The 24,768-nt window shown below is 44.9% G+C and overlaps 1 protein-coding gene across 2 annotated transcripts in view; it reads right to left on the minus strand.

Annotated features, from left to right (window-relative positions):
• LOC110536394 (kremen protein 1) overlaps nucleotides 1-23,602 on the minus strand; it is a 108,901-nt gene extending 85,299 nt beyond the window's left edge. The window contains exon 1 of one of the 2 annotated variants that reach the window (XM_036936354.1): nucleotides 23,242-23,602. In XM_036936354.1, coding sequence (XP_036792249.1) covers nucleotides 23,242-23,323 — 82 coding nt within the window. In that variant the 5' untranslated portion in view covers nucleotides 23,324-23,602. The remainder of the gene's footprint in view (nucleotides 1-23,241) is intronic. The other variant, XM_036936353.1, reaches the window with a different exon arrangement.
• Between the last annotated feature and the right edge of the window lie 1,166 nt (nucleotides 23,603-24,768).

Below are 24,768 nucleotides of genomic sequence, written 5' to 3' on the forward strand. Positions count from 1 at the left end.
ATATAGCCTCCACATGGACTCTGTAACGGTACCCCCTGTATATAGCCTCCACATTGACTCTGTACCGGTACCCCCTGTATATAGCCTCCACATTGACTCTGTACCGGTACCCCCTGTATATAGCCTCTTTATTGACTCTATACCGGTACCCCCTGTATATAGCCTCCACATTGACTCTGTACCGGTACCCACTGTATATAGCCTCGTTATTGTTATTTTATTGTTGCTCTTTTATTTTTTTTACTTTAGTTTATTTAGTAAATATTTTTCTTAAAACTTCATAGTTGGTTAAGGGCTTGTGAGTAAGCATTTCACAGTAAGGTGTTGTATTGAGTCTATTCTGTCTACACATGTTGTATTCAGTCTACACATGTTGTATTCAGTCTACACATGTTGTATTCAGTCTACACATGTTGTATTCAGTTTACACATACTGTATTCAGTCTACACATGTTGTATTCAGTCTACACATGTTGTATTCAGTTTACACATATTGTATTCAGTCTACACATGTATTCAGTCTACACATGTTACATTCAGTCTACACATATTGTATTCAGTTTACACATACTGTATTCAGTCTACACATGTTGTATTCAGTCTACACATGTTATATTCAGTCTACACATGTTGTATTCAGTTTACACATATTGTATTCAGTCTACACATGTATTCAGTCTACACATGTTACATTCAGTCTACACATATTGTATTCAGTCTACACATGTTGTGTTCAGTCTACACATGTTGTATTCAGTCTACACATGTTGTATTCAGTCTACACATGTTGTATTCAGTCTACACATGTTGTATTCAGTCTACACATGTTGTATTCAGTCTACACATGTTGTATTCAGTCTACACATCTTGTATTCAGTCTACACATGTTGTATTCAGTCTACACATGTTGTATTCAGTCTACACATGTTGTATTCAGTCTACACATGTTGTATTCAGTTTACACATATTGTATTCAGTCTACATATGTTGTATTGAGTCTATTCAGTCTACACATGTTGTATCCAGTCTACACATGTTGTATTCAGTCTACACATGTTGTATTCAGTCTACACATGTTGTATTCAGTCTACACATGTTGTATTCAGTCTACACATGTTGTATTCAGTCTACACATGTTGTATTCAGTCTACACATGTTGTATTTAGTCTACACATGTTATATTCAGTTGATTTGATGTTGAACTAGCACTCAGAGATGTGTGATAAGCAGATGCAGAACATGGATTCATCTGTCTACCCACAGCATTCCTTTATCCTCTCTCTCCATTCTCCCTCCCCCTCCTCTCTCCTCTCTCTCTCTCATTCTTTACCTCATCTCTATCCCTCCCTCTCTCATTTTCCCTCTCCTTCTCTCTCTCACTCTCACTCCTCTCTCTTCCTCCCTCCATCTCTCCCTGTCTGTTTCTCTCTCTCTCCATCTCTCTCTCTCGCTTCTTCACTCCCTCCATCTATCCTTCCGACGCACTTACTGTAAGAGAGTGCAAAAAGGGTTTTAATCATCCAAGCCGAGTGGCTGTGTTTTAAGACTCATCCAATGTGGGGGACGGGATGAGGCCACCCAGACACAGACTGCATTGTTCCAACTTCCCAGTGGTCGGGGCTGTGTCATTGTGCCCGTGTCATTCATTCAATCAGTTTCACACACTCTGTCCTCCACAACAGACGGTTGTCTGCCCACTAGCCATGTGTGTGTGTGTGTGTGCGTTCGTGTAAGCGGCCAGCATTACCCAATATTTGAAGGCAGAAATCAATCCAGTAATACATTTACTGTAAGCCTGTGATTTCTACAGTACAGATTTCTAAGGTGATGCCTGTTTATTTTCCTGGCATTCTGAATGAAAGAAAGTTGTAAAAAAGAAAGTAAAGCTCAGCAAGCGAATCCATCTTCAGACAATTACACTTGTTACAGAGAAAACTCTACAGCCTATGATTCAAAAGTGTGCTAGTTCATCTAACATATCCAGGAAGTGCATGTTTGCTATTTTGAAGTGCAATATGTTAAAATAGAATCCAGAAATATCCTATGTATTTTTGGAGAATTTGCAGACATCTTTGTGCTTATTGGCCTATAAGCTATATATTTCACCACCTGAGGTAGTGGGAACTTAAAACACTTAGCTAGATTACTAACTCTAAATATGATATTGTCACTAGATAGCCATGTAGGCTAATTGTTTAATCAGAAATGTAGGCTAATGTCCGACAGAAAGCGCTAGACCTGGGCTACTTGAGGTAGGCCTATTCTCTGCAACTGGCAAGCTCAGCTCCGCGTTCACATCAGAACCATACTAGACAGTCTACTCTGGTTGTAAAGTGGTTCCATGAACTCAATATTAAGAGGTGAGAAATATGTTACATACTGACAGAAAGCGGTGACTCTCCTCTCTGTAATAGAACAAAAGTAGATGCTTTTAAAACTGTATTTTTTTTCCGTAATAGCATTTGAGCAAGATGTCAGGTGCTTGTGCTTCTCAGAGTGCATGTCTCCCTCCTCCGTGTCACAGTGGGGGGAGAGGGAGTGAGAGTCAAACAGGACCAGGCAGATACTTTCATAGCAGGAATCAACATAATAAAACAACATAATGCCTATATTACTGTTGGACAAATAATGGTTTTAGAACAATCTACAGGAATGCTGTGAAGCAAAATCACCGAAAATTGCTTTGGTAAGAGGAAGGCAACGTTGGTGTCGGTAATTTTCGGTTTATCATCCCAGCAATAACTCAGAGTGTTCCTATAGCACCATAGTTCTAAAACACAGTTTTTCTAGCTCCGTAGATCTAGAACTCAGCGTTCCTAACTACTGGTTCTAGAAGTCAGGGATGTTTCTAGCTCCGTAGATCTAGAACTCAGCGTTCCTAACTACTGGTTCTAGAAGTCAGGGGTGTTTCTAGCTCCGTAGTTCTAGAACTCAGCGTTCCTAACTACTGGTTCTAGAAGTCAGGAGTGTTTCTAGCTCCACAGTTCTAGAACTCAGCGTTCCTAACTACTGGTTCTAGAAGTCAGGGGTGTTTCTAGCTCCGTAGTTCTAGAACTCAGCGTTCCTAACTACTGGTTCTAGAAGTCAGGAGTGTTTCCAGCTCCGTAGTTCTAGAACACAGCGTTCCTAACTACTGGTTCTAGAAGTCAGGAGTGTTTCTAGCTCCGTAGTTCTAGAACACAGCGTTCCTAACTACTGGTTCTAGAAGTCAGGAGTGTTTCTAGCTCCGTAGTTCTAGAACTCAGCGTTCCTAACTACTGGTTCTAGAAGTCAGGGGTGTTTCTAGCTCCGTAGTTCTAGAGCTCAGTAGAGAGAAAGAGAGTTGCAAACACATAAGAAAAATCCTTGCATGTTTGTTTTGTCTATCTTTGTAAACTATAGATGTAAGTCTTGGCTAAGTCCCTTGGCTAAGTCCCCTATTCCTCTGACTGACTCATCAGATTTCATACACATCTAATCCGATTCCATCTAAGAGAAACGAAAGAACCTTGGCTCTTTGCTACTGTATGATGGTGAGAGAGGGAGCAGGCCTGCATTTCACCTTTATATTTCCACACTAAATCAATTGTCTGATGTGTACCTTTGAAACCTTTCAGAAAAGGACCACAACAAGACACATTCATCTGTACTTCTGGATTGTTCTCCGAATTCTCCTTGCTTTTGAGATTTTCTCTAAATATGTTTAATGCGTGCTGTTTTATCTTCCTGATTGCTACGGTCAGCCAATGAACAAAGTGCATATTACCACCATATCAAATCACAAAAGACAGACACACAATCCGTGAATAAAACACACAAGGTCCAGGGCACAAAAGCTGCCAGACAGCACAAAAGCTGCCAGACAGCACAAAAGCTGCCAGACAGCACAAACAAGAACTAAAGCAGTGATCATCATCAGCCATTTAGCCTTTTATTAAGCCATCTCTAATTTCTGGTCCCAACTTGGCTTGTGTGTATGTTTTTGTTTTTACTAGAAGTCCTCACAAGGATAGCAAGACAAGGAAAATTCGGACAAATGGAGACATTTCGCCAGTCCCCACAAGGAAAAAGGATATTTTAGGCTTAGGGGTTAGGGTTAGGGTTAGAACTAGGAATAGGTGTAAGGTTTAGGGTTAGGAATTATGGTTAGGGGTTAAGGTTAGGCTTAAGGTTAGGGTTAGGATTAGGGGTTAAGGTTAGGCTTAAGGTTAGGGTTAGGATTAGGTTAGGGGTTAAGGTTAGGCTTAAGGTTAGGGTTAGGATTAGGAATAGGTGTAAGGTTTAGGGTTAGGAATTATGGTTAGGGGTTAAGGTTAGGCTTAAGGTTAGGGTTAGGATTAGGTTTAGGGAAAATAGGATGTAGGGAAAATAAGAATTGTGTGTGTGCGTGTGTGTGTGTGTGTGTGTGTGTGTGTGTGTGTGTGTGTGTGTGTGTGTGTGTGTGTGGCTCTGGAAAGCTCTTCTGTACAGAGAAACAGATGTTTCCAGTCAATGGGAGGGAGAGAGGGCATCCCAGTAACATCACTGTCCCTGAGAAAGAGGATCGATTACAGGGATCTATTGAGGGCCCAGTGGATCCAGTTTCATGGCATCGGCCATGTGTGACACCCAACGTGATGGTGCCACGTAGACTGCCTGCTGGATACACACACACACACACACACACACAAACACACACACACACACACACATCCAACCCCCTTGTTGTTCACCTCAGAGATCTGTACCTGTATTCACCTCTAACAGAATCCCAAATGGCACTCTATTCCCATAGGGAATGGTCCAAAGTAGTTCACTATCTAGGGAATAAGGTGCCATAGGGCTCAGGTCTAAAGTAGTGTACTATCTAGGGAATAGGGTTCTATAGGGCTGTGGTCCAAAGTAGTGCACTATCTAGGGAATAGGGGTCCATTTGGGATGAATAAAGGGACAGACTAAATCAGGGACTCTTGTCCTTTCAGCTCAGGTTTCAAGCCCATTCAGTTTCAGCCACTTTCAAAGAGCTTCAATGCCTTGCAATGGGATAGCATTGGCTCAATGCCTAAACAACTTACAGGGGTAAGACCTGGGTCGTAAAACAGAGGTCCAGGAACCAAGATGTCCCTTAGGGTCTCTAAGGTTTAATAACTTACATAAATTATTGTGTCTGTTCACACATAATTTGAGAAGTGTTCACATTTGGCCTGCAATTCGAGATGTTCCTGCATGTGGGCATTCCTGCATCTGCAGGAACCCCAGTTTATGCTTATAGGACAGCTAGGACAGGCGGGAGGCAGGGGCACTCCAATACAGTAGGTGAAATTAATGCACAATAATGTAGGATGCCAGCCACCGATAAACCCCACAGAAGAAGGGGCGGGGGCAACAACGGTAGCTAGCAAACCTACACCGGTAGACAATATCCTTCCTCCCCGCCCGTCGGGCACTGTCTTCCCCCAGTTCTGTTAACAACAGTGAGGGCTTGTGTTCGGTAGGTGGGAGCGAAGGACACTGTTTGCTACCTTAGCCAGCTAGTCCGGTACACAGCAGGCGGGAGGCTAGTTAGCTAGCACACGGTGCCGACCCCTGCTGTGCTAGCGGGAAGCGGAGGCAACCAGTAGACAGTGTCTTTCTCCCCCATCTGTCGGGCACGGTTTTCTCAGGTACACAGCAGGAACGCCAACATCCAGGAACGCCCACATACAGGAATAACCACATGCAGGAATGCCCACATACAGGAATGACCACATACAGGAATGACCACATACAGGAATGACCACATGCAGGAACGCCCACATACAGGAATGACCACATACAGGAATGACCACATGCAGGAATAACCACATGCAGGAATGCCCACATACAGGAAGGACCACATACAGGAAGGACCACATACAGGAATGACCACATACAGGAAGGACCACATACAGGAATGACCACATACAGGAATGACCACATACAGGAATGACCACATGCAGGAATGCCCACATACAGGAATGACCACATACAGGAATGACCACATGCAGGAATAACCACATGCAGGAATGCCCACATACAGGAAGGACCACATACAAGAATGCCCACATACAGGAAGGACCACATACAGGAATGACCACATACAGGAATGACCACATACAGGAATGACCACATACAGGAATGACCACATGCAGGCACGCCCACCTGCAGGAACGCCCACACGCAGGAACGCCCACATGCAGGAACGCCCTGAATTGGGGGCTGCAGTTGCACACTATTGTAGAACTTTGATTCAGTAGATATAGGTTGTAATTACTCTGGAGTGGTATACCATATATAACGTATACCGAGGTATTTGGAAAAAGCCACGGGATGGTTTTTCAATGCCCTCAATACCGTTGAAGCTATTACTTTGAAGTTTTGCAATACATTTTAATATTTGTATCTACTTTTAACGTAAATACCAGCAGTCAACTTGTGTTAGGAGATAATCGTGTTCAGATGGTGTTCTTCATTTCACCTGTCACATTATTTTACATTATGAGCCAGTCACATGTTTGTTTGTAAACAGCACAACAGGAGAAAGCAGGAGCAGGTGAGTCCAGCTGTGTATTGACAGGTGTTGTGTTTTATATTGAAAGTCAACAGTGATCAGGGACGTGCAACTATAGTTTTCCATCACAGAAAACACATTAGTGCAACACATTTCGGGCAGAAAATAGCTTCATTTTCATCAGACGACAACAGAAATGCTTTTTGGCTGGCAGCAACACAGGGAAATGAGCGCACAATGAAAAAGCAATGTATTTTTTGCAAAAAACGATGCATGACCATCGTATTTCTAATGTTTATTTATCATATAAAAAATGTAGCCAGCTACATTTCCTAATGTTTTGGATAAAGTTAATCTTCCATTTTACCAGAGAAAAGTAGGCCGGCTACACTGGGAAAAGTAGCTAAAAAAAAGTAGCTACTCATCAAATCAAATTGTATTTGTCACATGAGCCGAATACAACAGGTGTAGACCTACAGGGAAATGCTTACTTACGAGCCCCTAACCAACAATGCAGTTTCTAAAAAATCTGAATAAGAATAAGAGGTAAAAGTAATAAGTATTTAAAGAGCATCAGTAGTGTGTAAGGATGTGGGGGGGGTGGACGCAAATAGTCTGGGTAGCCATTTGACTAGATGTTTAAGTTTAACTTGCTAGTTATCTAAGTAAGTGGCTGAATTCATAAGGTAACAGGACATCACATTGTGTTACCTTTCTGCTGTGTTTGAGAACTCAAAGCCCTTTGGATCAGTTATCTTGATTTTCTTCTCTCTGTTCTCTGCCCTTCTGCTCCTCACCCTACTTCTCCGAGCCGAGAAGGCAGGCCCCGTCGCCCTAGCGACTCCAGACTCCACACAGACACAGAGTGTACACATGATGTTCCATAGCCTGTGCTGTTCTTCCTTCAGAAAAGCCATGCGTCAAAACATTATCTTTGCATTCTGGTAATAGATGCCCAATGGGCATGGGGTAAATAGATGCCCAATGGGCATGGGGTAAATAGATGCCCAATGGGCATGGGGTAAATAGATGCCCAATGGGCATGGGGTAAATAGATGCCCAATGGGCATGGGGTAAATAGATGCCCAATGGGCATGGGGTAAATAGATGCCCAATGGGCATGGGGTAAATAGATGCCCAATGGGCATGGGGTAAATAGATGCCCAATGGGCATGGGGTAAATAGATGCCCAATGGGCATGGGGTAAATAGATGCCCAATGGGCATGGGGTAAATAGATGCCCAATGGGCATGGGGTAAATAGATGCCCAATGGGCATGGGGTAAATAGATGCCCAATGGGCATGGGGTAAATAGATGGCCAATGGGCATGGGGTAAATAGATGCCCAATGGGCATGGGGTAAATAGATGGCCAATGGGCATGGGGTAAATAGATGCCCAATGGGCATGGGGTAATAGCGTAATAGCATAAATGAGAAAAGAACGGAATAACAAAATGAACATCTGCATACTGCCAACCCTAGTTGTCATAACCTCATATTTGCAGTGCTCTCCCCACCTCCCACAATCCACTTAACTTTGTCCTGTGCACTTAGCTAAGTCAAAGTCAACACCTTCCCTTGCTCATGTCTCTGTTTAGCGCTCTGTCCTCTCCACGCCTTGCCTTGTTAACAGTAACACCCCAGTCCTGCCCACTTAGCTATGCCCATACGCTCTGCTGTCTAACTTGTACTGTCCATTCCTCCTTGCCTTGTACACTCCCTGTATGTCCACTACTTGCCTTGTCAACTCCCTGTATGTCCACTACTTGCCTTGTCAACTCCCTGTATGTCCACTACTTGCCTTGTACACTCCCTGTATGTCCACTACTTGCCTTGTCAACTCCCTGTATGTCCACTACTTGCCTTGTACACTCCCTGTATGTCCACTACTTGCCTTGTCAACTCCCTGTATGTCCACTACTTGCCTTGTCAACTCCCTGTATGTCCACTACTTGCCTTGTACACTCCCTGTATGTCCACTACTTGCCTTGTACACTCCCCAGTCCTGCTCACTCATTAATGTCACTCCCTATGCTGTCTAGCTGTCCACTCCTTGTCTTGTTAACTCCCAAGTCTTGTCCAGTCCACTATTATCCCTGCTGTCCACTTGTCCTGTCAGTGGGTGTTTCCTGCAACTGCAGGAGGGGAAAGGCGACAATTGGCTTTTTCCACCGCAAAATGCCTGCTGGGCCTCTATCAAGCCACGCCCATGCTGCTGCTGCAGGGAAGTAACTCTCCATTTATTTAGAGAGACGGTGACTTCCTTTGGTGTGTGTGTGTGTGTGTGTGTGTGTGTGTGTGTGTGTGTGTGTGTGTGTGTGTGTGTGTGTGTGTGTGTGTGTGTGTGTGTGTGTGTGTGTGTGTGTGTGTGTGTGTGTGTGTGTGTGTGTGTGTGTGTGTGTGTACGATGTGTATTTAGAGTGGCTGAGCCTGTCCTTCCTCTGGAGGCAGGGCTGGAACAGAGAGCTGAGCTACATCCCAAATAGCACCCTATTCCCTACATTGTGCACTACTTTTGACCAATGTCCTATGAGCCCTGGTCAAAAGTAGTGCACTATATAGAGAATAGGGGGCCATTTAGGACGCAAACAGGAGACCTCAGTGGCCGGAGGCTGAGGCTGATTTTTAATGAATTTATTTGCAAATGATGGTGGAAAATAAGTATTATTATTTTGATCCTGTGATTATTTTGAATCCAAATCTCTAGTGGTTTATGATGTTTGAACCATGTCATGTGTTTACACCAGAGAGGAAAGAAAGCAGGTCATTTTACCTTAATAACAACTATATGAAGTCTTTAGTAATCATTTCCTAAAAGGGGAAGCAAGCAGAACAAACAATTGGTTTTGGGGTTTTATCAGGAATATAAAACCAGTGTCTGACATAACTTTAACTTTCTACCGTGTAAAAAAAAATAGAATACTCACTAGGATCAAATAGAATACAATACTCACTAGGATCAAATAGAATACAATACTCAACAAGCTGAAACGGAACAGAACGGGGGACAATCCGGACCAATCAAATCTAAACTCAGTCGGGCATCCACTCCTGGTATCATATGAAAGCACATGAGACATGGTAAAATGTGTTGAATTACCTTTAAAACGGCAACATTTTCTCTCTGCCAACAAAAGGGCTGTAAACAGTTTGAACAGTTTGGCGTCACATGGGTTGTGAGTTGAGGGTTTGTTACTTCGCCGATTAATGACGATATCCACCCGGACCACACACTAATGTGTGATTGCACATTCTCAAATTGTAATTGAGTACCCCACCATACATACTAACAGAGAACTATTAGAAGAGCGATGTTTGTTCTCTTCATAACAACAGCAGATAACGATCCATTTTGATTTAAACTCATTATATGAATCTAAAAGCTTAGGCACATTAAACACATTTCCCTTCAGATGAATTCAATTGCATTCTGATAGTCAAAAACAATTGTTTGTTGTAGGAGTTGATAGAATTGTCAGAAAACACGGGCGGCTCTATTGGATCCCATGGTCTATTCATCTTGTTGGCCTATTCATCTTGTTGACCTATTCATCTTGTTGGCCTATTCATCTTGTTGACCTATTCATCTTGTTGACCTATTCATCTTGTTGGCCTATTCATCTTGTTGGCCTATTCATCTTGTTGGCCTATTCATCTTGTTGACCTATTCATCTTGTTGACCTATTCATCTTGTTGGCCTATTCATCTTGTTGGCCTATTCATCTTGTTGGCCTATTCATCTTGTTGACCTATTCATCTTGTTGGCCTATTCATCTTGTTGGCCTATTCATCTTGTTGGCCTATTCATCTTGTTGGCCTATTCATCTTGTTGGTCTATTCATCTTGTTGGCCTATTCATCTTGTTGGCCTATTCATCTTGTTGGCCTATTCATCTTGTTGACCTATTCATCTTGTTGGCCTATTCATCTTGTTGGCCTATTCATCTTGTTGGTCTATTCATCTTGTTGGCCTATTCATCTTGTTGACCTATTCATCTTGTTGACCTATTCATCTTGTTGGCCTATTCATCTTGTTGGCCTATTCATCTTGTTGGCCTATTCATTTGCGTCACATCTCCTTCACATAGAGTTGATCAGGCTATTGTTCTTCTGAAATAGACTACATTTTCTTCATTTCATGTTTCTTTAGACCTGTCTAAAATAAATAATGGATTTATTGTGATGATGTAGGCTATATTACATGGATTTATTGTGATGATGTAGGCTATATTACATGGATTTATTGTGATGATGTAGGCTATATTACATGGATTCATTGTGATGATGTAGGCTATATTACATGGATTCATTGTGATGATGTAGGCTATATTACATGGATTTATTGTGATGGTGTAGCCTGTATTACATGGATTTATTGTGATGGTGTAGCCTGTATTACATGGATTTATTAGACTTTTTACAGTGTAGATGTTCCAAAGGTCTACATCAGTGGCTTGTAGGCTATGTATCACATCCGGCGCACAATTGGCCCAGCGTCGTCCGACTTCGACCGTGGTAGGCCCTCATTGTAAAATAAGAATTTGTTCTTAACTGACTTGCCTAGTTAAATAAAGGTTAAATTAGAATAAAATAAAACATGAAAAAAATGTGTTGAAGCCAGAGGATGCTGAATGTGTTTATGTTAATTAACGATCAATTACCGAGATTGTCTGTTATTTGCTTGACAATCACCGGCTGACAACATTTCATGACCGCCACAGCCCTCCGCCATCACTATCTAAACATTGTTTATGTCCTCCAGTCTTGGACACACACACACACACACACACACAGTGTTGAAACAGGCAGATGCTTGACAGCTTAATTCTATGTTGTCTACCAGAGGAGAAGAGAAGAGAAGAGGAGATGAGAGCTGCCTTGTCGGATCAGGCCGGACTAACTGACTGACACACCGAACCTGACACCACCTTTTCTATTCTCTCTTCTCACAACACGCTTTACATAACTATCACATCTGTCATGTCCAATCACTTCACTGTCCAGTGGCACAGAGAGAGAGAGAGAGAGGAGCTGCTCACTTTGCATCTTCCTACAGTCTGTGAATGTAACTCTCTGAGACCGGACAGGAAAGAAAGAGCTAGGGAGGGAGAGAGAGAGAGAGAGAGCAAGAGGTAGGGAGGGAGAGAGAGAGCTAGGGAGAGAGAGAGAAAGAGCTAGGGAGGGAGAGAGAAAGAGGTAGGGAGAGAGAGAGAAAGAGGTAGGCAGGGAGAGAGAGAAAGAGGTAGGGAGAGAGAGAAAGAGGTAGGGAGGGAGAGGGAGAGAGGGAAAGAGGGAGGGAGAGAGAGAGAGAAAGAGGGAGAGAAAGAGAGGGGTAGGGAGGGAGAGAGAGAGAGAAAGAGGGAGGGAGAGAGAGAGAGAGAGAGAGAGAGAGCTAGGGAGAGAGAGAGAAAGAGGTAGGGAGGGAGAGAGAGAAAGAGGTAGGGAGAGAGAGAGAAATAGGGAGAGAGAGAGGGAAAGAGGGAGAGAGAGAGAGAGAGAGAGAGGGGTAGGGAGGGAGAGAGAGAGAGAGAGAGAGAGGGGTAGGGAGGGAGAGAGAGAGAGAGAGAGAGAGAGAAAGAGAGAGAGAGGGGTAGGGAGGGAGAGAGAGAGAGAGAGAAAGAGGGAGGGAGAGAGAGAGAGAGAGAGAGAGAGAGAGAGAGAGAGGTAGGGAGGGAGAGAGAGAGAGAGAGAAAGAGGGAGGGAGAGAGAGATACAGCATCTCTTGACTTTCTGACACAGGAGAGGGACACAGAGGAACAAGAGGACAGGGGGACAATAGGACAGGGGTACAAGAGGACAGGGGGACAAGATGACAGGGGGACAGGAGGACAGGGGGACAAGATGACAGGGGGACATGAGGACAGGGGGACAAGATGACAGGGGGACACGAGGACAGGGGGACAAGAGGACAGGGGGACAGGAGGACAGGGGGATAAGAGGACAAGAGGTCAGGGGGACAAGAGGTCAGGGGGACAGGGGGACAAGATGACAGGGGGACAGGAGGACAGGGTTACAAGAGGACAGGGGGACAGGAGGACAAGGAGGACAGGGGGACAGGGGGACAAGGAGGACAGGGGGACAGGAGGACAAGAGGACAGAGCTGCTTTGCATCATAGGGAGGGAGGGAGGGAGGGAGGGAGGGAGGGAGGGAGGGAGGGAGGGAGGGAGGGAGGGAGGGAGGGTAATATTAATTGGGAAAGAGAGAAACTGAGAAAGGGAAAGGAGGTGAGACAGAAAGAGAGCTCCTTATCAGGAACATGACAATCACAGCTTCAGCACCAGCTAGACTACAGTAGGCTAGGCTCAAAGGCTCTGCATGGTCAATCAGCTTCAGCTACAGCTAGACTATTGTCTATCAGTAGTAAGCATAAATTGGCTTTTCAGGCTCGGTAATAATGGGCTCCGTCTGTCACTCCATCTCTCGCTCTGCGGTTGCCATGGCAGCCTGCCCAGGGCGTTGGCCGTAACTTGACCTCTGCAGAGCACCATCCAGGAGTCAACAGGAAGTAGCTGCTAGGTCAGCGGCAAGACACAAAGCCACATGACACAGACCAAAGTTTTCTTCTGTTTCCCACTTCCAACCAAACTCAACTCACTTTCAGCCAAGTAAATATGAGTATTCTGTCTGAGCTATGGGCAGCCATTGCAAGTCAGGGGGCATGCTGGGGAGTACTGGGGGTGTAGTACTGGGGGAGTAGTAGGGAAATACTCTCTCTGTCTGTCTCTCTCCATCTCTGTCTTGCTCTCACTCTCCCTGCTCATCTCGCTTTCTCCTCATGTCTCTCTCTCTTTCTCTCTGTTTCTGTGTCTCTCCAGCTCCCCTGTCTCTCTTTCTCTCTCTCTCATCCCCCCTTTTACACTTGCATAAGTCCTAACAAAACCTCCCCAAGCCCCAATCCTTCTGTCTCTATTCATGCAAACACATTGTTAGCATTGCTAACAGCACTGCAGGCCTGGTTCCCCTTTTTGTAACGCAGAAGACAAAAGGCTAACATAGCTAGCAGACCCTAACAGACCCCAGAGCTGCGTCTCAAGTGGCACCCTATCTCCTATATAGTGCCCTACTTTTGAACAGGGCCCATAGGGACTAGGGTGCCATTTGGGACACAGGACATAACTAAACCGCTAATGCCCAGCTCACTCTCTCACTGTGTGGTGCCAGCAAGGGTAGAGTGCCCTGCAACCATATGGGTGTTAGTTGTGTTTCCCTGTTGAGGTTAACAACAAGGCCATGGTATTGGACGTATTATACATGGCAGATGAGAGTAGAGGAGAGGAAGGGAGGGAGGGAGGAGATAGAGAGGAGGGGATTGGAGGAGAAGAGAAAGAAAGGAGGGGAGAGGAGAGGAGTGGAGAGAGATGGGAGGGGAGGGGAATGGAAGGGAAGGGAGGAGAGAGAGAGGAGGGGAAGAGAGGAGAGAGAGGGGGGGAGAGGGGAGAGAAAGGAGGGGAAGAAAGGAGAGGGGAGGAGATCAGAGGAAGCAAGGAAAGGAAAGAGAGAGGAGGGGAAGGGAGGAGAGGAGAGGAGAGGAGAGGAGAGGAGAGGAGAGGAGAGGAGAGGAGAGGAGAGGAGAGGAGAGGAGAGGAGAGGAGAGGAGAGAGATGGGAGAGGAATGGAAGGGAAGGGAGGAGAAAGAGGAGGGGAAGGAAGGAGAGGGGAGGGGACGAGAGGAGAGGAAGGGAGGAGATGAGAGGAAGCAAGGAGAGGAAAGAGAGAGGAGGGGAAGGGAGGAGAGGGGACAGAGAGAGAGAGAGAGAGAGAGAGAGAGAGAGAGAGAGAGAGAGCTGCACACACACACACACACACACACACACTAAAGCACACCACTACCCATACATTCAGTGGTTCGCCAGTGTGTGCTGAACAGAAGCCTATATGGGGAAGAGTTTAGAGGGGGAGGACCGGAAAAAAGGACCACAAGGGCCACCGCCCAGAACCCCCTGACACTCCCTGTGCTGAGAGAGATGGGATGCACACACACACACACATTCCACCAACACTGAAGTTTACCCTAAACCCCCACGCCTGTTTCCATCTCCCACTCCATCTCCATCCTTTCATCCCGCCATCCCTCCATCCTCCTGCGGTCTGTCATTATCCTCAAAGAGGACCCAGCCCATCCACCCCCAATAACATTGTGTCCCAAATGGCACCCTATTTCCTATGGGCTCTAGTCAAAAGTAGTGTACTACATAGGAAATAATGTGGCATACATCTAATTTGGGATGCAGCCAGTGTCATCTCCATCCCCATTCTCCTCAAACAGTCAGTCAGGCGTACAAAGACTCAGTCAGAACCTATGATGCATGAGTAGGAGTTACCAGGTGAGGAGAGAGATGCTTAACAGACCCAGGGGCTGGGGGTTTCCAAACATAGTAAAATGGGATGCTTGCTGAAGAGAGGGTTTGATGGCCTGTATTTTTATATTACAATGTCAGCCTACCCCAGACAATTGTGCACTGCCCTGTGGGACTCCCAATCACAGTGGTTGTGATGCAGCCTGGGATCGAACCAGGGTCTGTAGTGATGCCTCTAGCACTGAGATACAGCTGCGCCACTCGGGACCCCGGAAGTACTCTTATAAGCCCGGAAGTACTCTTATAAGCCCAGTAATTGCACAATCAATCGCGTGTGAAAACAGAGTTTTGACAGGTCACTATTTAAAAGAGAATCCTAGCTTTCTTGTGCTATTATAGTCTTAAAATGAAGCACATTAATCTGCTTTACAAATGGTACAGCCTAAATGGCATATCAAAAAACGGAACTGCACATAACCTCTGTTCAAGTGGATGCTATGTTTTTTTATTTGTGGGCCATTCTAATAGTCTGTATATGTAAAGACCAGATTAAATGGAGAATAGTCTGATGAATGAGAATATGATCAAGCGCTTGTCAAATAGTGAACGAGAGACTGATGAAGTGTGTGCAGCCTGCGCAAGAAACAGAGCAGAGCGCTTACCTTTCATGAGACTTTTTTCAAATCCTCATGCAGCCTTAGAAATGTGTTAGCAATCAAAACATACACTGAGTGTTCAAAAACATTAGGAATATTGACTTGTACCTCCCCCCCTTTTTGCCCTCAGAACAGGCTAACTTAGTCTGGGCATGGACTCTACAAGGTGTCAAAAGCGTTCCACAGGGATGGTGACTCCAATACTTCCCACAGGTGTGTCAAGTTGTCTGGATGTTCTTTGGGTGGTGGACCATTCTTTATACACACAGGAAACAGCAGCCAGATATGATATAATCAGAGCAGGAGAGAGCAGTGAGGAAGCCAGATACAGGAGCTTTCAGTCAATGAAACCTGGACTCAGCAGAGTCAGTCTGGACTGGCAAGGGAATCCATTTCTAAACACTCTCCTCCTTCACCACTGCACCGGCCCACCGGCCCAAAGTCATTATGGGGAAGAAAGAATCTACCGGTTGGTAGCTGCCTACAGTTATTTCTGAATAGCCTTCAATAAGCACAGATAGAAAAGGATACACATTCATGAACACACACACATTGCACGTATATACAAAGGAGCACAAGCACACACACTGCACACACCCCATACTTACTAACACTCGTCCAAATTCCACTATTTGATGTGCTTTTTATCTAAATGGAGCTTATGTCAGAGGATCAGGCTAGTGCTTCATATGCAGCACATCAGATCAGTTGACCTCAGTGCTCTCTCTGAGAGGACGAGAACACACCAAACACTCCTGGTGTAGTTATGATGAGGTCTGGACTGGTTTAGGTATGATGAGGTCTGGTCTGGTTTAGGTATGATGAGGTCTGGACTGGTGTAGTTATGATGAGGTCTGGACTGGTTTAGGTATGATGAGGTCTGGACTGGTGTAGTTATGATGAGGTCTGGTCTGGTTTAGGTATGATGAGGTCTGGACTGGTGTAGTTATGATGAGGTCTGGACTGGTGTAGTTATGAGGTCTGGACTGGTTTAGGTATGATGAGGTCTGGACTGGTGTAGTTATGATGAGGTCTGGTCTGGTTTAGGTATGATGAGGTCTGGACTGGTGTAGTTATGATGAGGTCTGGACTGGTGTAGTTATGATGAGGTCTGGACTGGTGTAGTTATGATGAGGTCGGGACTGGTGTAGTTATGATGAGGTCTGGTCTGGTCTGGTTTAGGTATGATGAGGTCTGGTCTGGTGAAGTTATGATGAGGTCTGGACTGGTTTAGGTATGATGAGGTCTGGACTGGTGAAGTTATGATGAGGTCTGGACTGGTTTAGGTATGATGAGGTCTGGACTGATGTAGTTATGATGAGGTCTGGACTGATGTAGTTATGATGAGGTCTGGTCTGGTCTGGTTTGGGTATGATGAGGTCTGGACTGGTGTAGTTATGATGAGGTCTGGACTGGTGAAGTTATGATGAGGTCTGGACTGGTGTAATTATGATGAGGTCTGGACTGGTGTAGTTATGATGAGGTCTGGACTGGTGAAGTTATGATGAGGTCTGGACTGGTGTAGTTATGATGAGGTCTGGACTGGTGTAGTTATGATGAGGTCTGGACTGGTGTAGTTATGATGGGGTCTGGACTGGTGAAGTTATGATGAGGTCTGGACTGGTGAAGTTATGATGAGGTCTGGACTGGTGTAGTTATGATGGGGTCTGGACTGGTGAAGTTATGATGAGGTCTGGACTGGTGTAGTTATGATTAGGTCTGGTCTGGTCTGGTTTGGGTATGATGAGGTCTGGACTGGTGTAGTTATGATGAGGTCTGGACTGGTGTAGTTATGATGAGGTCTGGACTGATGTAGTTATGATGAGGTCTGGACTGGTGTAATTATGATGAGGTCTGGACTGGTGAAGTTATGATGAGGTCTGGACTGGTGTAATTATGATGAGGTCTGGACTGGTGTAGTTATGATGAGGTCTGGACTGGTGAAGTTATGATGAGGTCTGGACTGGTGTAGTTATGATGAGGTCTGGACTGGTGTAGTTATGATGAGCAGATAGGGCGGCAGGTAACCTAGTGGTTAAGTGAGTTGGGCCAGCAACTGACAGGTCGCTGGATCGAATCCCCCAAGCTGACTAGGAGAAGGGAACAAAGGTTGATGTGCCTTTGAGCAAGGCATTTAACCCTAATTACTTAAATGTAGATCATGCATTTGTCAATATCACTACAGATTCCTTGGCAAGATGAATAATAGCCAACCAAACACTAACTTTTGTTCAATCATTTCCAAACGCAATAAAATGTTGCTCCAGATATGTATCATCCACATCACCAGGATGTATTTCTGACAGGTCTACTGCTGCCTGCTCTTTTCCATCAGATATTCCCCACCCGTTCTTCCATTTATCCTCTTTCTAAATGTTACAGCCCTCATCAGAATCAGACTGCTGCCTCCTCTTTTTCATAAGATGTTCAACCACCCGTTCTTCCATTTATCCTCTTTCTAAATGTCACAGCCCTCATCAGAATCAGACTGCTGCCTGAAAACCAATCCGTTCGCAATCCGTTTGCTTTTGCAATTGGAAAAAGTTGAGGCTGATTCTCAGGAGAAGACAACACCGTTTTTCACAACTCGTTAACAGCAGATGCATTCCCCCCCTGCCAGCACATAAAGTGGTGCCTCCTTATAGACTACTACAATATAGTTCTACTATAATTACTGTAGTATTACTATAATAGTACTTCTATAGTACAATTAGGTATTCACCAACCTTGCACCATTTTGAGAAAGACAGAACACACTAAAATATAAATAAAATAGGAATGTAATAGAATAGAAGAAAATAGAATAGAAACATGTTTAAGGAGATAATCTGTTAAACTCTGTATATTTAATACTGCCAGTCTCCAGTTTGATTTGAGAAGAGGATGTGGTGTGTTCGTATGTTAAGCACTAGGCAGTTAGTCAACAGGACACCTATCCAGAGCAGCGCTGCGGGCCACAAATCTCCAAAATGTTAAGAACATCACAAATCCCCCGAACACCAACGCCAACAACAGAATCATTCACTGCAGCTTAACCCGCTCCTGCTTATACACAGGGCCCGACACACACACACACACCCCGCGAACGCAAACATTACCAGGCTTTCAGCACAAACTCAATTACACCTTCACTGTGACCGCTTTCACATGAAACGACTTCCATTTGAGTGTACGTGGTGTCAAGTGCTTCGGCGGCAGCCAGGCAAACGCTCGCTCTTTCCATCTCTCTGCGCTGGGCCCTTGGTTGTTTGGAGAGGAGAATGGTATGTGGGATTCCGAGCGGCTGAGCCCATTTCTAAAGCACTCAGAGACACACTCAGCTCAGTGAAACAGTGTGTGTCTTCCAAATGGCACCCTATTCCATTCATAGTGCACTACTTTTGACCAGGACCCTATGTACTGTAGTGCACTGCGAAGGGAATAGGGTGCCATTTGGGATCCAGCCATGGTGATGAGGAGGAGTGTTTAAGCCTGAGGTATCTATTTCCCTTCAACACCTGGCACACATTAGGCCTGCAGGTATAAGTACATAGTATATATAATGAAATAGAAATATGAAACGCAACATGCAAAAATGTCAAAGGTTTTACTGAGTTACATTTCAAATAAGGAAATCAATCAATTGAAGTAAATTCATTAGCTCCTAATCTATGGATTTCACATGACTGGGAATACAGATATGTATCTGTTGGTCACAGATACCTTTAAAAAAAGGTGGGGGCGTGGATCAGAAAACCAGTCTGTATCTGGTGTGACCACTATTTGCGTCACGCAGCGCAACTCATCTCCTTCGCATAGAGGCTTGTAGCCTGTGGAATGTTGTCCCTCTCCTCTTCAATGGCTGTGTGAAGTTGCTGGATATTGGTGGGAACTGGAACACGCTGTCGTACACTTTGATCGAGAGCATCCCAAACATGCTCAATGGGTGACACGTCTGATGAGTACGCAGGCCATGGCAGAACTGGGGCATTTTCAATGTCCAGGAATTGTAACATCTTGCTGAAACACGAGGTGTTGGTGGTGGATGAATGGCATGACGGGGTGGAAGGTAGCCTAGTGGTTAGAGCGTTGTACTTGTAACCAAATGGTTGCAAGATCGAATCCCTGAGCTGACAAGGTAAAAATCTGACATTTTTCTATGAACAAGGCAGTTAACCCACTGTTCCTAGGCCATCATTGAAAATAAGATTTTTTCTTAATTGACTTGCCTAGTTAAATAAAGGTACAAAATGTTTTAAATATAGCCAATATTGAGATACCCATTATATATACTGTATACCCAATATCTAGATAGCCATTATATATACTGTATACCCAATATCTAGATAGCCATTATATATACTGTACACCCAATATCTAGATTGCCATTATATATACTGTATACACTGCTCAAAAAAATAAAGGGAACACTTAAACAACACAATGTAACTCCAAGTCAATCACACTTCTGTGAAATCAAACTGTCCACTTAGGAAGCAACACTGATTGACAATACATTTCACATGCTGTTGTGCAAATGGAATAGACAACAGGTGGAAATTATAGGCAATTAGCAAGACACCCCCAATAAAGGAGTGGTTCTGCAGGTGGTACCACAGACCACTTCTCAGTTCCTATGCTTCCTAGCTGATGTTTTGGTCACTTTTGAATGCTGGCGGTGCTTTCACTCTAGTGGTAGCATGAGACGGAGTCTACAACCCACACAAGTGGCTCAGGTAGTGCAGCTCATCCAGGATGGAACATCAATGCGAGCTGTAGCAAGAAGGTTTGCAGTGTCTGTCAGCATAGTGTCCAGAGCATGGAGGCGCTACCAGGAGACAGGCCAGTACATCAGGAGACGTGGAGGAGGCCGTAGGAGGGCAACAACCCAGCAGCAGGACCGCTACCTCCGCCTTTGTGCAAGGAGGAGCACTGCAAAAGCCCTGCAAAATCACCTCCAGCAGGCCACAAATGTGCATGTGTCTGCTCAAACGGTCAGAAACACACTGAATGAGGGTGGTATGAGGGCCCGACGTCCACAGGTGGGGGTTGTGCTTACAGTCCAACACCGTGCAGGACGTTTGGCATTTGCCAGAGAACACCAAGATTGGCAAATTTGCCACTGGCGCCCTGTGCTCTTCACAGATGAAAGCAGGTTCAGGACGCCGTGGAACGTTCTGCTGCCTGCAACATCCTCCAGCATGACCGGTTTGGCGGTGGGTCAGTCATGGTGTGGGGTGGCATTTCTTTGGGGGGCCGCACAGCCCTCCATGTCCTCGCCAGAGGTAGCCTGACTGCCATTAGGTACCGAGATGAGATCCTCAGACCCCTTGTGAGACCATATGCTGGTGCGGTTGGCCCTGGGTTCCTCCTAATGCAAGACAATGCTAGACCTCATGTGGCTGGAGTGTGTCAGCAGTTCCTGCAAGAGGAAGGCACTGATGCTATGGACTGGCCCGCCCGTTCCCCAGACCTGAATCCAATTGAGCACATCTGGGACATCATGTCTCGCTCCATCCACCAACGCCACGTTGCACCACAGACTGTCCAGGAGTTGGCGGATGCTTTAGTCCAGGTCTGGGAGGAGATCCCTCAGGAGACCATCCGCAACCTCATCAGGAGCATGCCCAGGCATTATAGGGAGGTCATACAGGCACGTGGAGGCAACACACACTACTGAGCCTCATTTTGACTTGTTTTAAGGACATTACATCAAAGTTGGATCAGCCTGTAGTGTGGTTTTCCACTTTAATTTTGAGTGTGACTCCAAATCCAGACCTAATTTGATTTCCATTGATCATTTTTGTGTGATTTTGTTGTCAGCACATTCAACTATGTAAAGAAAAATAAATAAAGAAAAATATATTATAAAAATATTTCATTCATTCAGATCTAGGATGTGTTATTTTAGTGTTCCCTTTATTTTTTTGAGCAGTGTATATACTGTATACCCAATCTCTAGATACCCATTATCTAGATATCCATTATATAGACTGTATACCCATTTTATATATACCCAATATCTAGATACCCATTATCTAGATTCCCATTATCTATAAGCACCATATCTAGATACTCATTGTCTATATACCCAATATCTAGATACCCATTGTCTAGATACCCATTATCTATATGCCGATATCTACAGTATATACAGAGGGTATATAGATAACCTACAGTTACATATACTGAAGGTACTGTGGATAGGGGTTTTCTCTCCATCACAGCTTAACGAGGGGGAATACCATAGCTGTAAATACATTGTTAATGCATATTGTTGGTACACATGGGAGCACTTACGCACGTAGCTCAGATGGCCAAACCTCCCATTGGAATAACGCACGTAGCTCAGATGGCCAAACCTCCCATTGGAATAACGCACGTAGCTCAGATGGCCAAACCTCCCATTGGAATAACGCACGTAGCTCAGATGGCCAAACCTCCCATTGGAATAACGCACGTAGCTCAGATGGCCAAACCTCCCATTGGAATAACGCACGTAGCTCAGATGGCCAAACCTCCCATTGGAATAACGCACGTAGCTCAGATGGCCAAACCTCCCATTGGAATAACGCACGTAGCTCAGATGGCCAAACCTCCCATTGGAATAACGCACGTAGCTCAGATGGCCAAACCTCCCATTGGAATAACGCACGTAGCTCAGATGGCCAAACCTCCCATTGGAATAACGCACGTAGCTCAGATGGCCAAACCTCCCATTGGAATAACGCACGTAGCTCAGATGGCCAAACCTCCCATTGGAATAACGCACGTAGCTCAGATGGCCAAACCTCCCATTGGAATAACGCACGTAGCTCAGATGGCCAAACCTCCCATTGGAATAATGGTATAATTAAGAAAAAACATGTTTTAAAGGAAAGCATGAGGATTTGCTGTTTAAACACAACACACATTACAACATGAGAGACGTTTGGTTCATGTGTTCGTCATTATCAAATTATTTAAACAATTATACTCCTAACAAATGATTTTTAAACGGAAGAGGCTACAGTTCCATGATGTGTGTAATCTGGGAAGAGAGTTTCCCTGCAGTGTTATGTGCAATGTTTCTGCGTGAATGAAAAATGTAAATTGGCATGTTGGATACCTGACTATGTATTATAAGGAAGGCTTCAAGTTCATGTTCTGGAAGGGGGGAATCCGGGTTTCACTGTGGGTTGTCCACATTGTATTACAATGTAGCAAACTGAATTAATTCATAAGGAATTAAATAAACGACACACTGACTCCTGCCCGCTGTCTGTCAATCCACAGCCTTGGACAATACTGCATCATTAGCCCACTGTATTATAATGATTGCATTTAATTGAGGTACAGCCTTTACATAATCATATATATTACATAATAATGTCAAAGAACGAACACTTCTGTGGTAGGCAATAAGAAAGCGCCATCGATCAACAATAGCCTTTATTCATAAGAAAATTGATTTAGGCCAGTTGTTCATTTAAAAATTAAACCAGTGACAGATAGCAGCCGTTCTGCATCTGCTACGATTTACAGTAGGTTACGAAACATGGCAGTAATGACAGGTCGAGAGAGGAAAATAAAAATTGCTGTGTTCTGTTCTGTGCTACAGTATACTATGCGCATCGCAAATTCAGTCATACATTTCATTTTAAAAGAATTTCACATCAATAGCCCAATATTTCCATTGAGCGCCTTGCGAGGGAATTCTCTGGCGGCTCAAACAAAGTACGCATTGTAGCAGCCTAACTTTCAAAGGCTTCTACCGGATGAGTTGGATAAATAAACACACAAGGAAAAGAAACAGCATAAAAACGTTTCCGATCAACTTACCAGTGTCGAATTGTCTCGAAGCAGTCGAAGATAAAGAACCAACTAGTAGAAGGGCAGCCGTCATTGTCAAAAATGAATCCATCGCTCAAGTATTGAGAGAGAGAAAGAGAGAGAGAGCGAGAGAGAGAACGAGAGTGGGACTTGTCTTGGGTAGGTTATGGTCGTGTTCTGTGCGAGGAGTGCTGAGACTGGAAAGTGTTCGGGAACTTCGGACGCAGGTGAACTGTTGCTCTGAACGCTGCCTGATGCGGACTGATGCGGCGAATCGTTTTGTGTGGAGGTGTCGTTCCAAGTCCGCGATAGAAGTCTGAAGTGAACTCCAAGGCAGGCAGGTCTAACCACACACACACACACACACACACACACACACACACACACACACACACACACACACACACACACAGACACACACACACACACACACACACACACGAGAGAGAGAGCAACAAGGGATCCTATTTCCAATCATGTGACAGGAAATCGGGGCAATGGATTCAACCTGCAGCATTGGGCAAGGAGATAGAGAGAGATAGAGACAGAGAATGTGTGAGAGAGAGGGTGGAGAGAGAGAGAGAGAGAGAGAGAGAGAGAGAGAGAGAGAGAGAGAGAGAGAGAGCGCAAATAGAGAAAGAGCAGAGTGAGAGATATATGAGAGAGAGGGGGGAGAGGGGGAGAGAGAGAGATGGAGAGAGAGAGAGAGAGAGAGAGAGAGGGAGATCAAATAGATAAAGAGCAGAGTGAGAGATAGATGAGGGGGGAGAGGGAGAGAGAGGGAGAGAGAGAGAGAGAGATGGAGAGAGAGAGCGGGAGAGAGAGAGAGATGGGGAGAGGGAGAGAGAGGGGGAGAGAGAGAGATGGGGAGAGAGAGAGAGATGGGGAGAGAGAGAGAGAGAGAGAGAGAGAGAGAGAGAGAGATCAAATAGAGCAAGAGCATACCCGGGTTAGGGCGTTGGACTAGTAACCGGAAGGTTGCAAGTTCAAATCCCCAAGCTGACAAGCTGTCGTTCTGCCCCTGAACAGACAGTTAACCCACTGTTCCTAGGCCGTCATTGTAAATAAGAACTGGTTCTTAACTGACTTGCCTAGTTAAATAAAGGTACATAAATACAGAGAGAGAGCTGAGTGGGAGTCACTGAGGGACGGGTTTGCATGTCAGCGTGGTATTGAGCACCTCAGTGCAATAATGACACATTATTAAAGTCTACAAACGTCTTATAAACCAAACAGTGTAATAACAGTGGTTCAAATAGGCCTACCTTTATTGTAATCAGGTTAGGAAGATGATTGAGAAGTTATGAGATTACATTCTCAGTTACAACAACAATGACCTAATTGCATGGAAGCTGGGAATGGTTAGGTACGAAGGGGCCAGGTTGGAACCCAGCCAGGAGAATGGAGTTTAACACCCCTCCTGCGATAAATTCCTTGGGCTCTTCAGTGACCAGTGATACCTTGGTTTATCGTTATCGTCCGGACTCAGAAACTCATAGACACCAGAAAATCTTTATACACTGAAACTCCGTGAAA

This window comes from Oncorhynchus mykiss, chromosome 11, assembly GCF_013265735.2.
Source record: "Oncorhynchus mykiss isolate Arlee chromosome 11, USDA_OmykA_1.1, whole genome shotgun sequence".
NCBI lineage: Eukaryota > Metazoa > Chordata > Actinopteri > Salmoniformes > Salmonidae > Oncorhynchus > Oncorhynchus mykiss.